Source organism: Acyrthosiphon pisum, chromosome A2 (assembly GCF_005508785.2).
Source record: "Acyrthosiphon pisum isolate AL4f chromosome A2, pea_aphid_22Mar2018_4r6ur, whole genome shotgun sequence".
Classification (NCBI taxonomy): Eukaryota; Metazoa; Arthropoda; class Insecta; order Hemiptera; family Aphididae; genus Acyrthosiphon; species Acyrthosiphon pisum.
The window spans coordinates 14540341-14557658 of record NC_042495.1 but is presented as its reverse complement, the minus strand read 5'-3'; the positions used below and the strand labels follow the sequence as shown (position 1 = coordinate 14557658).

At 31.0% G+C, this 17318-nt stretch overlaps 1 protein-coding gene and 1 long non-coding RNA gene across 2 annotated transcripts in view; one reads left to right on the top strand and one right to left on the bottom strand.

Annotated features, from left to right (window-relative positions):
• Positions 1-8843, top strand: part of LOC100168389 (roundabout homolog 2) — a 219235-nt gene extending 210392 nt beyond the window's left edge. Inside the window, exons 12-19 of the mRNA XM_029490435.1 lie at positions 205-538; positions 956-1221; positions 1858-1978; positions 2062-2201; positions 2716-2901; positions 4061-4370; positions 6843-7083; positions 7760-8843. Coding sequence (XP_029346295.1) covers positions 205-538; positions 956-1221; positions 1858-1978; positions 2062-2201; positions 2716-2901; positions 4061-4370; positions 6843-7054 — 1569 coding nt within the window. The 3' untranslated portion in view covers positions 7055-7083; positions 7760-8843. The remainder of the gene's footprint in view (positions 1-204; positions 539-955; positions 1222-1857; positions 1979-2061; positions 2202-2715; positions 2902-4060; positions 4371-6842; positions 7084-7759) is intronic.
• Positions 8844-10608: 1765 nt separating this feature from the next.
• On the bottom strand, positions 10609-16110 carry LOC100570819. Its single transcript, XR_510761.3, has 6 exons — positions 16096-16110; positions 13155-13163; positions 12492-12500; positions 11999-12013; positions 11172-11207; positions 10609-11006 (listed from the first exon to the last, which is right to left on the bottom strand). It is a non-coding gene; the product is annotated as an uncharacterized LOC100570819 (long non-coding RNA).
• Between the last annotated feature and the right edge of the window lie 1208 nt (positions 16111-17318).

Sequence of the window (17318 nt, the reverse complement as noted above, 5' to 3'; positions counted from 1 at the left end):
TTGAATGTCCAAAATGGTACTCGGTAAATACCCAAGTATTATAAACAAGTCTTCTAAGCTGTGTTCTTCGCAACACGATGCACATTACGGGTGTGATCACGAGTTATACAATATAGTTATTACACATCTGGTGTCCGGTATACCTGTACCTAACCTGTACCTACCTACCTACGTATAATTAACTGAAATGGCGTTTTCTAATAGATACAAGTGAAGAATAACAACGCCACAAAGGCCGCCGTACAAGAGCTGTTGAACTCGTCTACTACGACGATTCTGCTCAACTTGACGGTGGGCGGCAGTTTCACGGCCCGGGTGCAGGCGTACACCCGGAGCGGGTACGGGCCCTACAGCGCCCCGGTGCCCATCGTCATGGACCCGGCGTACCCGGCCAGAGCGTATTCGTCTACTACCAACGGCGAGGCGTGGGTCATCGTGGTGTTGGCGGCCCTGGTCGTCATGTTGGCGTGCGTCATTGTCACCGTCGTGTACTTGAAACGGAAGCAGAACGCCGGCAAACAGTTGGGCCACTTCAACGGTAAACATAATAATATATAATGATATTGTTTAGTACTTACCTAAGCCGAATTCACGTCGTGCGAGGGTGAGGTGATTATATGGTGGCAACCATATTGGTTTAAGGGTTGAACTATATAGTCAATTTTTCGGTTGCAACTTTGGTTGTTAAGCCGGGTTCACGTCTACACCGTGTCGTGTCGTGTAGTGTAAAATAATCACGATATTATGTTATCATCAAGTACAATATTCATATCATTGGTATTGCATTTTGGTATAAACATAAAAACACGAAACCGTACGACACAGTGTAGTGTGAACCCGGCTTAACCGCGTAATGCATACCCATACGTCATAATATTATACGCGTATATACCACGGTATATTAAAATGTGCACCCGTGTTATACCGCAATCGATGTGTTGTACCATGATTGCAGTACCGGTGGTCAGTGGTGATCTTTCACAATTGAGCATGTTGAGCGCCGGCGGCAAGGAGGCCCTGTGGATCGACCGTGGTTGGCGCAACGGGGAGAAGGACCCCGAGTCAAAACTGTTGAACGGCATCGGTAGGGAAACGACCTGCGCGGACTACGCCGAGGTGGACACCCGAAACTTGTCGACGTTCTACAACCCCCGCAAAGACATGATGTCCAACCCCACACCGTACGCCACCACTACTCTGCTGAACCGCGACGATTGCAATGTAAGTTTCCATCGCACACGGACTTAGGTATTCGTATAGACCTGTTAGACCTGCGTGGAGGGGTATTATCGCCGTCTTATTGACTTTGTCTTGGCCCGCGAATACGTTATGATCATAATAGGTACCATGTATTTTTTAATCTGTTAATACCTACGTGTTTTTACTACGAATGCGGTTCGTGAGATTTTTTTTAAATATAACAGGTGGCCCTCGGCCTAAACAATTTGAAGGCCCCTGCGATAAGTGCGATAAGCACTTAGAACCGACGATCGATATTTTCAGAACGTGTCTCGACGCAGTTTAGTGATATATTGCTGTACTATCCTTATTGTTATACCTCTAAAACCACCATACAGCAAATTCGACGAATTTTCACTCATAAAAACTTCCACTTCATGTGTTGTTTATGCCAGTGCGTATATGCAAGTGGCATAACTAGAATCTTTGTAAGAAAGGTGTTGATTATAAATATTATTATACAATATAATATCGTTATTTTCCAAAATACTTACATAGAATGACGTGTCATTGATTTCTAAACTTTAAACACCCTCACAATTACAAAATCTACAATAGTGAACAGTTACAACTAAAGATTTTTCTAAATTATGTATTTTATCAATCACATGTTAATAGGAGTCTACGCATCTCTTTGGGGCCGCTAGCAGCTCGTCTGAAACCAAAACACTGAGCTCCAACGGTTCGTGCCACGAACGTTGTCACGAACAAGTGGCTGCACCCAACAACCATTACCTTGGTAAGCACATCAGCATTTACAGCTCTAAACCACGATGTTGATTTTTTATTCAATGAACTAATCCCTTTTTTCTTAATTTTTAGACGAAAATGTGGACTTCAACAATCACAAACGGAAACCGCCAATCTATCCGATCAATCAAGCGCCGCCCCCGAATTGGAACGAGTTCCTCCCACCGCCCCCTCAACACCCGCCGACAGATTCTATGCGGAAAACGTCTCAGGTATGTGCTCTTATAGTTAGTTCGTCGTCACACTCTCTCGATTTCACGGACGATTTATTACGTTCGTCTGATTGGTGCTTTTAAGATTCTGTTTTATTTTTATGTTTGTGATGATTTCAGGTATTAGGAAGACTGATGTTGATTTGATACTTAAACGCTGTCGTTTTTTTTTTTAGTTTCTCCCATTTTAATATGCGTGTGCAACGCTCCAATTTACGATAACCGTCTTTCATAAAATCAACTTTGGTTTTCTTTTTATTAAAATTCGATAAATACGAATAAAAGACTGCGGGAGACTTAAAACTCTTACTAAATTATTTATATTACCGATATATTATATTGAATAGAATTCAAAATTGAAAAATAACAGATTTTGAATAATTCTTTTTTTTAATTAAGATATTGATTTTTCAACCGAGTGTTGCTCAGAATCAAGTATTTTTAGTTTTTATTGATTGTTTAAAAAATGTGACTTACATTTTATATATTTATTTTTTCTATCCTTATAATATAGTCCAACGGTGGCAGTCCTCAATCAAGTCGTCGTATGCACGCTGGAAGTTTCCCGAAACAGTCACACATCCACTCCAGCAAGTCATTGGCCGGTAGTTGTAATGGATATACGCCCGCATGGATTTACACTGGCAACCAGAGCAACGAACACAGATTCAATCCACCGCCTTCCACACAACCACCTCCGGTAACCGCTCGTTACCACATTATTATAGTCACAATACCACAATAATTTATTAATACTTGGTGTGAATTTCGAAATTTGTTACCAGATAAATTTATTTTTCGACTTACACACCTAATCTTCGTGGGATATAATGTTCTAGTCTTTAAGCATTCATAAAATATTACCCGTTTATGACTGCTATCATGATGGTTTTAGACAACGATCATGATGTTTCCATACACAATTTTTTTTTTTTAAATACTACTTAATTATTATTATATGAGATATCTTCCATTCTGGTCAAAAATATTTACAATTTCTCATAGTAGATGCAGTAAATTTCAAAAGTACTACTTAACATTTTTGTTTTCTCTTAAAGACAAAACGTACAGATTATACATACTATAGTCTATTCACAATAAGATCAAACCATATTTACGTAGGAAAACCGGTTTTGACCATGGTCGCCTGGTATGTTCTTAATCTAAATAGAGTTACTTAAAGTTAAGTATATTATTGTAATTATCAATATTTTTTAAAGTATAAACAAATATTTTATGCTTTAAATATTTGAAAAGTAATTTGTATTTAAGAATACTGAATAACAATCTGACATTAAACAAAGAACATATTTTTAAAACTGTTGTATAATTTAAAATATGTTATGTAGTGTAGGTACCGCCTTAATAGCTAGTATTATTTATTATTATTATACGTCTTAACATATTTTAATTATTTCATAATCTATAACTATAAGAGTCATTTGAGAATTGAAAACAATTCTTTTGGTTTCTATATTAAAATGTAAAATGAGAATCTCTCAAGTTTAGAACTAAATTAAAAAATAATTTTTAATTTTAAGCTATTTCAACTATCATTCTTCGAACACTTGTTAAACAACAAATAGATATCTAAAAAAATAGGTCAATAAGAAAAATAGTTTAAATACTAAAATCCTTAAAGATTCACTGTAACGAACGCTATAGCTCTGACCAATTTTCGGTATTTGTCCCGTTAACGGTGGTGGTAGTCTTAGACATTCAGTGCCCTACGATGTCCCATGTATACAAAAAGGGTAGTTTCTGGCTTTCCAGAGCTACATTCCTGCAACACAAGATTCACATCGCACGCCTCATATCGAAATGTATAAATAAATAAATGTTGTTGTTGTTGCAAACAGGTACCGAACTCGTCTCATCCTTCCGTGTGCAACGTGTCATCGTGCCAGGGACTTGACCGATCGTCTAACAAATATGGAGCATCGCGGAACCGCATGCACTCCGATTACGAATATGAGAGCGCGTCACTGTTGTACGGTCACGTCAATCAGCCGACGCAACAGCAGCAGCAGCCACCACCTCCACCGCCGTGCAACAAACGGACGCCCGACGAACAGCCACAGCAGTACAACACTTGCTGTTCCGAGGGGAACAGCATAGACCGTTGCGTTCAGTCCACCCTGCCGGGTCTCGCGTACAAACATCATTCCGGTAAGCATTCCGGATCCACGATATGTATTTGAGTTCGCCAAAATTGTCCTCTTGCCCCACACCCCATAACCCAAAATATATTGTGTAGTCCGTCGTGTTACGATGGGTATCCGATAGAATCCGTTTCAATCCTTGGCATTTGAAAACAAAAGGACTTCGTTCAGTATCTAATTCTGTTTTTTTTAAAAGAATTCAGACTTCTTTTAGAATCTAATATACTTACGAGTCACCTTGTTACTTCCAATTTTAAAAAAAATAAAATGTAATAATTTCGAAAAACACGAGATTACCATTTATTTATTCTTATAATATGAATTTTAAACAAATCTACATTACAACAGTAGAATAAATAACGATATACAAAACTATGTTATCAGTATTATGAAAGTGGTAGGTTACCTACTTAGATCGGTGGTAATAAATAAATGAATAACAATAACAATAAAATGGAAGTAATATAATATCAACAATAATATTATGAAAATAATTTAAGTGGAATAGGCCTACGTGCTGGCTTATTTAATAAGTTATTAAGTTAAAAGCGAACTTCTTAATACCCTATCGATCCATTATATTACCTCTGTCGGTATTATTCCACGAATCCCCTCGATGTCCTCACTAAATTTCCTCGCATGGCTTTCCACGATAATACGATTTATGGTTTGTCCTATTTGGTCACATACTGCTGGACTATATTTATGTCCCCGCTTGTGCATCGTGTATCCACAGCGACCACGGCCAGTTCATAACTCGATTAAGTACCAGATCACCCTAGGCTTTTGGCAGTTCCGTTCCATTAACTTCTCGCTCGGCAACCAGCATCAGTTTTTGTTCAACAAGAAAGTTGGTAAATTCATCAAATCCCGATTTAGTCAGTTCTCCAGCAGATGACTACCATACCATTAACAATAATATCGTATGATGTCTATGATAATAATAGTCTCGTTTGTGCACGTCGAGGCGAAACGCGATTTCTATAAACTTATCCCGCCGGATCCGTTGTTTCCCGTATGTTCAAAGTGATCTCGGGATGTACGAGAAATTTTTAAATTTCAAGAACAAATAACAATAACCGCGTAAAAAAACGTAGAGCTGCAGTTTATTATGTTCTCCGACGTTTAAAATAATAATAACGAGGTTTATTTCCCGAGGTATTGTCTGGTTCGCACTTAGCGATAAAAGAATCGTCCGGTATAATACATATCGATATATACCGGAAGCCGTTATACACATACGGTTATTAGACGAGCGTATATTGTTTTCCGAGACCCGATGAACGGTACCCGAGAGACCATCGGTATAAGTGTACAACGTAAAGACGATAAAAAGGACCTCGAATTATTGCGATAATCGAACGTCCAAAATTACTTTTACGACCATCGTGTGCGTTTTATACCGCCAATATAATATAAGGGCACATACCATGCGAAACTACTCGTACAATCGCACACGTATTATCAAAGGTGGGAATTACTGAAGCTACCTATAGTTAAAAAGTTAAAGCTAAATCAATTTTTTTTTAAACTTTTTAATTGAACTGGATAGTTGTTTTATAATTAACTTAATCACTTAAAACATAGTTATAGTTATCCATTGTAATAACCAAGCGTTTTCCAGTTAACTTTACAAATAAATACGTCAAGTTAAAAATCGCATGTCCAATGTCCATATTATATATTATCTTTGGTTAAGACGAAGTTACTATTAATACTTTTTGTTTAATCGCGTTGTATTTAAATTAAAAACTACAAATTAGAACCGATAGTTAGATTTAGTTTAAAAACCAAACCAATGAAATAAAAATTCGAGTATAATCACGACTGTCTACTATAATTATTGCCGATGAACGGTATAAAGAATAAAACCGAATTGTTTTTGTGGTGGGTATTATATTTTTTAGTTTTCTTTCGTCATCATCACGTGTATCGACATAATAATATATTATATATCATAAATATTCATGATACCTATATATTTTAACTATTTTTATGAATTAATACGGATGCCGACATGACAAAATTAATAATTCGAGAGGTTTCAAAATGATGTCTGTTCTTTAATTAGGTTAAACTGATAATCATTAGTTTTTCGAATTATACATTCTCAGTTATCGGGATTTGTTCAGGTATATGGCATATTAAATAGACCTGCATCAGACATTTCAATGAGAAAAAAATGTTAAATTCATTCGCATTAGTCTGTACCTTCTGCATAATATAATATTATCGTTATAATATGCGAATAATAAATAAATAAATAAATATCGTACCATCGATAATAAACCGCGACGGATAAAAACGCCTGTTGTTGTTTCCATCAGACATCGATGAGAGGATTCGGGGTGGTCCCCATCAATCATTTCCTGCTCTCACGAAAAATCGTCGCATATAGCTTTGCAGTATATACCTAATGTTATAATAATATACTTTTGAATATTAAAAAATTTAAATATGACGATATTGTGGTTTTCAGAACAATGGCATCGGGACCGCGGTTGGTGCGACGATGACGATGACGAAGGCGGCGGCGGAGGAGTCAATGTCAATGGGGCTGACGACAAGGGTAGTTGCAGCAGCGGTTGCTCGTGCAGCGAATCGTCTTGTCTGTACGCCGAGGCGACAGACGTACCCTGTCCGGTTGTGCTTCAGACGTCGTCGTCGTCGACGGCTGTTGGACGCAAGTGATGATGCCAGTCATGCCCAGCAGAAGCGTTGTAAGTTCACGTACCTGCCCTATGCCTACGATCTACACTATTATAATGTAGTGTAGGTACGATACTAACTTTGTTATCAGCTACTAAAAAACCTACTTTGGACAAACATTCACACTCGCACAATATTGTACAGTACTAATTTAAGTTTGAGGGAGAAACAATCGTCTCTGACCAATCTACTTTTCACACTAAAAAAGTTCAATTTAATTTAAAATAAAATATCCTTAAAAAAATATACCCTGACAGACCGTACCGACTTGAAGTTCAATTTATCACATCCGTTATAGTGACCTACGCTCAACGGTGAGGTACATTCGACACTTTCTCTGTTGGTCGAACCTATAAAGTTCTCCTAAACGAGTGTGGCGCCTAACAGCTATTATTGTCTTAAGATCCATTATTTTTATATTATTCAAACTTAAAATAACTTTTTGATACAAAAACCGTCCGACACAGCAAATATTATTTCCTCTATCGCGAATCGATGATTTGATTTCCCGCAACCACGAATGTAGACAAAGCGGTTCTTTTTCGCGTAAACAGTCTTACATAAAAAATAAATGGATATGTGGCGTGGCATCCTGTTAAACCGATTAGGTGCTTTGTATGTATTAAATACCTGAAGAAAACAATAAACCATGTAATAATGTGATTTTATGAATTATGCGATTCACAGGTCATCGGTTAGTTGCACTTGCCCGCGACAACCTCCACAGCGATGGTGACGGTTTGTTGAAGACCGCCCGAAAATCGTCAAAAGTCAATTCGGCGTTTCACAGTCGAAATAAAAAAAAGCAACCGAACAAATCAAAACGTTTCGAGTAAACCCCTCAAATCCTTTTTGTACATATTATTATGAAAAACGTTGGCCCGAAAAAATTTTTTTACCCTATCGTTATGCGTAGTTTTATACAACTTAATATTCCCCCATGCATTATACGAATATTAATTGTAAATATGATTATGAATAATCAAAATCGTATTGTGTATAAATCTTTTTTTTTCGTTATTTACCGATGTACGCTAATTTAGTAGGTATATGTACAATGCGTAATCGATTTCTTTTAAACTGTGTTCTTGTAAAAACAATGTACATAATTAATTGTTATTTATTTGTAAACTCGATTGGTATTAATTTTATGATATAGTTCCTTTTTGTTTATTATTTTTTTTTCTTTTATATATCGAGATGTTGTTGTGATAGATTCTATTTTATTTATGTAAATTAGTTTATTTTACGTTTCGTTATAGACACACATCACACGTTTTGGCCGGAAACAAATCCAGCTCATTGTTTTAATAATATACGTACATTATAATATTATATATTATATATAAATACAATAATTTTATATTAATATGTACTATATAATATGTAAATGTGGTACAGACTGCGCAGAGCTCAAACGCGTGTTTCTTTTTGTTTTTACCGAAAACGATACGCTTTTCGCCTCCTACCCTTAGTGTAATATATAGGCATATGTGTAACAATAATATTTATTGTAATACATAATAATATGATATTATATCGTTTTAAGACAATCCACGAACAATATTTCAATATAAACATTTCTATAACCAACCGATTTTTTTATACTCTGGAATACCTATATTTGTGTACAGTATATTTTATTACCGATATTATTATTACTATAGTACCCGATTTGTGAGCAGATTATTATCGCCGTTCATTCTAAACGAACAAACGCGTATTTTGCCACGTTAGGGACCCGTTTTTTATTTTCTATTAATTTTTCATATGTTTACAATATAATTGAACCGCATAAACTATATATTATTATATTATAATATCGTAACGATCTATATATTCTCTTCTCTTATTATTATTACTATTATTTTTACTGTGATAATTAAATGATGAATAACGACGGACCTATTAATTTGTAATGAGTATTCTATTATAATATACATATACAAGTATATATAGGTATATTATAAACGCACGATTAGAATATCAGAACTGAATATTATAAACCATATAATATACATAATATTAATAATAATAATATTCCCGACGACGACTATATAATATTATAGTGTATTTGTTTTATTAAATTATATATTATTGTTTCGCGTCAATGTTCGACATTATGTAGAGTTAAGCGTATAATAACTAATAATACTTTAACGGTTATTAATTTATAAAATATTATGATCTGTATGTGTTTTAATGAAATATATGTGTCTAGATGTGAAAAAAAAAATTAATAATAATGTAATAATAAAATAATAATATACTACTGGTGCCCGTCAGCTAGGTGCCGCGTGCTTGTAAAAACTACTATTATCGTTACGTTGTATATTATTTATAAATAAAAATATTACTGAGCCTCTATGTTTATGATATAAGGATATTATAATAATAATATTATGTAGACACGAGTCATATATTGTATACTTATATGTACTGTAGTTATATGTGAACGAAATAAATAAATCGTAAAAATATTCGGGAATGTGTTATATACGTCGTGTTTGTAAGTTCCTATCCTTGTAAGCTTTTTTTTTTGAACGACGAAATTCGGTTGAATTTAATTATTTTTTAAACTATTATAATTAAATAGTTTTTTTTTTTACTTTCTTGAATTTCAATCAAGTAAGTATGGTAATTGAAATGAAAAAACCCTGAATTTTGAAAACTTCAAGAATTCGTGTTAAATAGGAAAATACTAAAAATGTAACTCAGTAACGATGAGTAGGTAAGGTGGGCAGTTTAGCTGGCTTCAGTATAAAATATTAATGAGAGAGATTTGATAGCACACCCAAGCGGTATAACGATTTGAATCCATGTAAAAACGTCTGCGTGAACAGTCCAAAAATTACTATTTTCTTATTTTTTTCCTAAACTATTATGATTGCTAAAAAGTTGGTTGATAACTCATTGAAAAGAGATTATGAATTAGATACAAAATGTGAAAAAAAGAGTTATTTCTCGCTAGATTTTCATCAAGTAAGGTCGATTACACATTATGTACCTGCCTACGTAGTCATAACCGGTGCGTTTTTATTAGAAAAACATATCCAAAGGTATTTAACTATAGAAGCTAAAATAACTAGGCGTGGGGGTTTTCATTTGAAATCATTTTTGTTGGTATAATACACCACCCCCGCCCTTAAATAGTTATCGGGTGGTTTCCCTATCGAAATACTTAATTTTTAATGATGGAAAACTTGATATGACATTCACGCATGTCAGTGATTGACGTTTGAATATTATTCAAGTCATACGTATATTTAGTTGAGTGAATTGAGGTTGATGCAATTATAGAATAAAAATAAAGCATTGTATTGCACAGTTTAATTTATATTTATCTTTAAATTATAAAACTAAAACTATTTAATCTTTTCTCAATGCTAATGTAACGTGGTCGGGGGAACGACCAGTTAAATATAAGATATCCAGGGAGAATCGTATGGATCCTATGGACTATGGACATAAATACCGTAGCCAGGGGCAGATATATAGATATCACGATCTTAACTATATTTAAATTACTAGGATTCTATTTCAGTTATAATTATGGTTTATTATTTATTAATCAATTACAAATACTAATACTCACTAATATATCAACTAGAGTTCTATTATACTATATGACTGTATCGTAGTCCTACGGAGTCCAGTAATTGTATTGTTTGATGAAGTTGAAAGGTGCACAATGAACTGACTTACTAATACATTGTGTGTGTTGTCATAGCCGTTACAATTATGTGTGTTTTCTAATATGTATAGGTCAGCAGTTAGTCGTACATACGGTAGAGTTCGTATTATAATATATATATATAGGTAACATATTTATATTTATAATAAAATTGTTACACTAAAATTTCTTTAAAAAATTGCATGTACGATTCCATTTTTTCTGCACAGAAATTAAATTCTTGTCTGTTTTTAACGACTTCTGCAAAATAAATTGGTATTAGATGTATTTGAGTTTCCGTTAGATTTCCCTTCCACAAAAGCGAATAGAACTCGATTTGTAAACCCACATGTATAAAGAGCAATTTTTAGCCCACAAACAAGACAAAATCAACTTTACTCAACACTAATTAATAATTATACATACTTCCTTCCATATAATCTACGTATTTGCTTGAAATTTCTGAAAAATAAATTACATTGTGACAATTAATTCCCATTGTTATTGGCATAACTATTTCAAATAATAATAACTATCTGTTAGTTATAATATCGAATATTTATGAATTTTGAGAAATTATTCATCAATTATACAATTTTCATTGATTCTCAATATTTATTTGAATGTTATCCTACAGGGCTTATCTTACGTATGTATGACGTACGTATATTTTTCAAGTAATAATACGAATCAATAAAATTGTAATTAAAAACAAAAAATGAAAAACAATTCTGTTTCTACATTTTAACCACAAACTAAACATCATTCTTTTTAGTATTTTTTTTTTTACGTTGACAACTATATAAGATACTTGATTAGTGCTATAATTTCTGTGCATCAATTCATCATATGTAACAAATCATTAACATGAATTTAAAAGACATAATGTAAATAATGTAATGCACTAAATCTGATTATGTGTTAGGAACGCTAACCCTAAAAATAAATTAGAAAAATAGAAAGACATGAATCTATTGGTTTTACAATAAGTAAGTATTGAGTCTATAATTGGTACTTGGGTAGGAAAATGTAAAATTATGGAAACACGGCAGTATTTAAGCAACAATAGATTTTATCAAACGTGAATCTTTATAATATTTATTAACATAGTGTAATAATTAGGACCCGGAACTTGATGACCTAAAAATCTTTAAAAAAAGCACGAAAAAAAATTATTTTTTATGGTGTAAAATGCAACTAAATTGTTATAAATAAAATTTATACAAAATTTAATCAATCAAATATATACGTACTTTTCCCTATTTCAACTAAAATAAAAAAAAAATAATAATAATAATAATAATAATGGTTTGTAATTAATGTGATATTATGGACCTACCGTAAACTATTATGTACAGAATAATAAAAATATTCAAAGTTCAGTTATATGTACACTGTACAGCCTTCGATTGAAATCGATTAAAATAAAATATTATTAGTATTATTATATATTTTTTAATGTAAATTGATTGATTTTCATCGTTCAAGAACCCTGCAGAGTCAAATTTATATAAAATGTGTATATTATGTCTCACTGTACAGTGATAGCCTTATAGTCTTGCCCAATAATGGGTTACGGCTTGTTAAATAAACGGATGCATTCTATAATAGCGGGTACTCAGTACACAAGTAAAAATTTGAGGATGATGATGATCAGATAAATTGTAAGGCACACAATAAACTGAATTAAAAAATAAAACAAATTAATAAATAAAAATAAAAATAAATTATACAATATGCACGTACGTATCTGATCTAAAAATAAAATAATAAACTCATTATTTAATAAATAATATTATAGCTCTAAGAATATTATAGGGATGGCTTAATCGCTGTTCTTCGACAAATTATATCATTACCAAGAATTTCAATATGATTTAACGAAGAGAATCAAGCGTTTGCGATAATTTATGTATAATTGATATAATTTTCTTAATAATATATTTTTTTAAGATTATTCATAAGTGACGACAGCAATCAAAAAATAATTATACATCATATTGATTTCAATATTATATTTCCACTCTGTCAATTATAATAATATTTAGAAGATACAAAATTACGACCATTATAAGCAGTATTGTTGCAATCAACTTGAGTAAAAGTATTTAAATATTTTTTAAAAAAGTACTTGGACGGAATGTTTTGAAATATACTTTCTCAACGGATCTTTATTTAAAATCAAATACTTATAATTTTTAGTTTTTATATTAAATATTTTCTATTTTAATTTTTAGCACATAAAATAAAATATAAAAATATTGATAATTTATAACAATATATTTTCGAAATATTCTCAACCTAAAAATCAAACAATTCGACAAAAAAACAGAAGAGTATTTGATAATTACACCAAATGATACGGTGTCATAATATATGTACAAGTGAAATAACATAATATTTACGTACTTTCGTTATCTAGCAAAATAAATTATTATAAATCATTATGTTATTGTTATTAATATAAATCATAAAACATGATAACTTAGGGTTCGTTATGAAATATGATTTAAAAATATTCAGTGGGAAATTATTTTGTAGTGACCCCGAAACATCCAACCTTCTACAAATCCACTTAGACTCCATTGACCGCTGGGCAACTAAGTGGCGAATAAAAATAAATCTATTAATGTACCATTTACTTTAAAAAACAGACCCTCCTCCTGTTTACTTTCAGGACACTCAAATGTCATCATCTTGTGATATAATATATCTCGGAATTACGCTTGATAAAAGACTAACCTGGGGCACCCAAATTAAACTGAAAAGAAAAACCCTCAACAACCGACTACATATTCTACTCCGTCTAATTTCAAAATCTAAACTCAATTCAAACCAAACGTATTATGTAAAAATCTCGTTTACAACCAATATGGGCATAAATGCATAATTGTGATCCAAATTTGGGGCTGTACTAAGCCGTCCCAAATTCGAACTACACAAGCATTCAAGTCGATTACTCTAATACTCTCCAAATGATAACATCTACCTTGGTTTGTATCGAACTCCACACTACACTCTGACCTAAAAATCGAATTAGTCGACCAATTAGCCACCAAACATTACAAATCTTTCTATTCTAAACTACCTTCCCATACAAACTCACTAATATCGCAAATTTCATCCATTACTCAACCCATAAATCCCACCCATCGACTCAAGATAAAATATTGAAGAGACTTAATAAAATAATATAAAAATTTTCACGTTGGGTTCCATCGCTGGCTGGCCACCCTCCTCATATTATATATTGTTATTATGAACATAAATTATCACATTTTGCTTACTGTCGTAAATATTATTAATGAAAAAAAAAAGGAAACTATTTTTATAATTTGACAATTTATTGTTTTTGATTGAACTATACAAGATTTGATTTCTGAATAGTGGTTAGCTACATTTACAGTTACTGGGATCAAACAGATAAATTGATAAATATGTACTATTTACTATATACAATATTTTAAGAACTGTTATTTGGTCAATTTTTTTTTTCTATAATTTGTTAGTTATGTATTTTTATTTCTGAGTAGTGTAAAAAATATATTGATCTAAAATTATGTTAGAGTATTCGCTTGTCAATGTTGTACACGTTTAATAGCAGAAAAGCCTCGTTCTTCAACTTTTAAGGTGGTTTATAGTAGACAATTTGATCTAATTGGTACTTTTGGGTCGTAAAACAAGAAAATTCCCCATACTTTTTAAAATATTCATGATAAACAAAAAAATAAGGAAATATTTCGATTTTTAGGCATAATCAGTTATTGACAAAATGTATAACATTTTATTGCACCTAGTTCAAAAATAAATACCCATAGAGACTTGAAATTTTCACCAAATATTAGTTAAGCATTCACTAGATATGACGTAATTTACATGAGGTACCGCTTACATCATGATAAAATATTTAGGCTTATTTTGTGCTAGTTATAGATATTTAAATATTATAAAGTGATTATATTTATTTTTGGAATAAAAAAATATAATTAATTATGATAAAATGTATGTTATAATTTTAAGTTTAAAAAAAATTTTTAATGTAATAAAGGTTTCTTATGATAAGTTACTACTTTGAAAAATATCAAAAATACAGTCACGATTTTTTTTTTATAACCGTTTAAAATTAAAATTTTTATGAAATTCATCAAAATCACGACAATGTGCAAATTATATTATAATAAAAAATGCATAAAATTTAAAACTCTCAGATTTAGAAATTTGTTACATAATTTCACATAACCTTATAAATTGCTCAAAATAAATATTCAGTCAATTAAATTTTGTTTTGTGTTAGTTTTGATAAGAAAATGTATATGCTCTGTCAAAAAGCTTAAAAATTGTTTACATGATCCAAAAAAATTGATTTTTACCTATTTAATAATACTAATCGTAGTTATTTTAACCTTAACATTCATTGTTATGTTTTACTTTACACGTTGAATTTTTTTTAAATTGTATTTAGATTAATAATTATAATTTGTATTGCCTATGAATTTATATAATGAACCAGGAACCAGTTCATACTTTTCTACGGTAAGTCTGTATTGACTTAAAGTTGATAACATGATTTCGGTAAAAATTAATTCAACCTACAGCAATACTTATAAACAATTAGAAATGTGGGGAAATGTATTTTCTATATCTATAAATTAAATATTAACATTACGATGTACCCCTCCAAAATTCAAAATTTAAATTTATCCAAATATCAAAATATCTACATATAGCTCAAAAAGATGCAAAATATATTTTAATACATTCCTGTGAATGTAATTTATTATGTTAAATATTCATATTTCTATGGTTCTTATTTTTTGATCAGATGTGGTATCACTTAATAACTTCAACTTCAACTACGGTCCACTACCCATATTACACTCATCAAACATTCACACCTTCATTATAAGTACCTTTTGTAAAACAGTTTCTTGTTTTTAAAACAAAAATAAAAATTGTATTGTTTTTACTTATAGAATAAAATAACAAAAATAGCTTTTCGTAAACTGGCGTTATGTAAATATTAGTTTCATTATTAAGTCATCAAAAGTATTTTGAGTTATTGTTATAGTTACTATTTGAACACTCAATTTATTAGATAATAACAAATTGAATTAAATTCGCAACTAAAAATCATACTCAATGTTGAAATAAGAACATTTTTACTGTTCCCAAACATGGAATAAAAAAAAATTCATGTAATAATATTATACGTATTAGTATAGATACTTTTCTCGCTTAGATAAGAAACTAAAATTTTAAAAGACTAATTCTATGCAAAGTACCTACTTAACATAAAATGTTAAAACATAGATATACTATTACATTTTAAAAATAAATAAACAATACGTACATGCAAATACTGTAAATGTTAATATATTTAATTAATTTATAAATATTATAGACATAACATGGAATATTCGCATATTTATATAATATCATTAATATAATAAGAAATATAGATTTTATGAAAAAAAATAGTCTTTCATATTGCTATAAAAAGTTATTCAAACATTTCATAATCATGTAAAATGTGGTATGTGCAGTACATCAAATAATATAATAAATAACAATTAGTAACCACCTTTTTTAAAAATTCTAAACGATTTACGGAATAGAACAAATATAGTTTAGCCACTATTATTAAGATTAGATAGACTGATAATGTTGTTCTAAAGTGATTTGTACCAACTGGCAACAAGTTTAACGGAATAATGAAAATAAGTTTTCTTCAGACAGACATTCACAAAATAGAATAAAAAATGCGGAGTATGTTTGTCGAGGTGGAGATAGTGAATATTTATGTATTTTAAAAGTTAAAAAATTAATTTTAGTAATATCTGAGTTTAGCGTTAACCGTCCCCCATCTAAACTATGTTTCAAAATAAATAAGAACTAATCAGTTACAATAATAAACATAAAATTTACTTACATGTATTGTCTGCATAAAATATATATAATATATCAAAGTTATTAATATTACAGTTATAGGTACAATTAGATACAATACAAAATGTATAGTGCAGGTGTTCAATGTTAAAGAAGTCCTATCCTTAGGATCCTAAGGTCCATCCCTTAGGTTTTCTTTACCACTAATTTAAAGGTAAGAACACTGATATGTGGATAACAGGAATATTAATTTAACCCAACATACCTAATACTATATTATTAATTAATACGTGCAGTGTGCATACTGCATATTAATGAAGAGTATATAATTAAAATATCCTTATTATTTTGTGTGTTTCACATATACAAGGTTATTTAATTTTTGGTTTATGGAATCCACCTTAGAAGTATTCTAATATAGAAACATAAAAATGACAGAGATTTAAAATTTAATTTTGAACGTGACACTTTTGGAAAACAACTTCTCATACGTGCTCAAATAACATATGTCCTCTAAAGTTACTGATTTTAAATGTCTATATTTATCTACAAATGGACATTGAAGCTAATGGACGAATTTATCCCTAATACTACTTATAATTTTAAAAATTCACGCTGAATAAGTATAATAAAAAAAAAAAAATTATACGTACCAAAAGCAGCTAGATAAAATTATAGTTATATAAT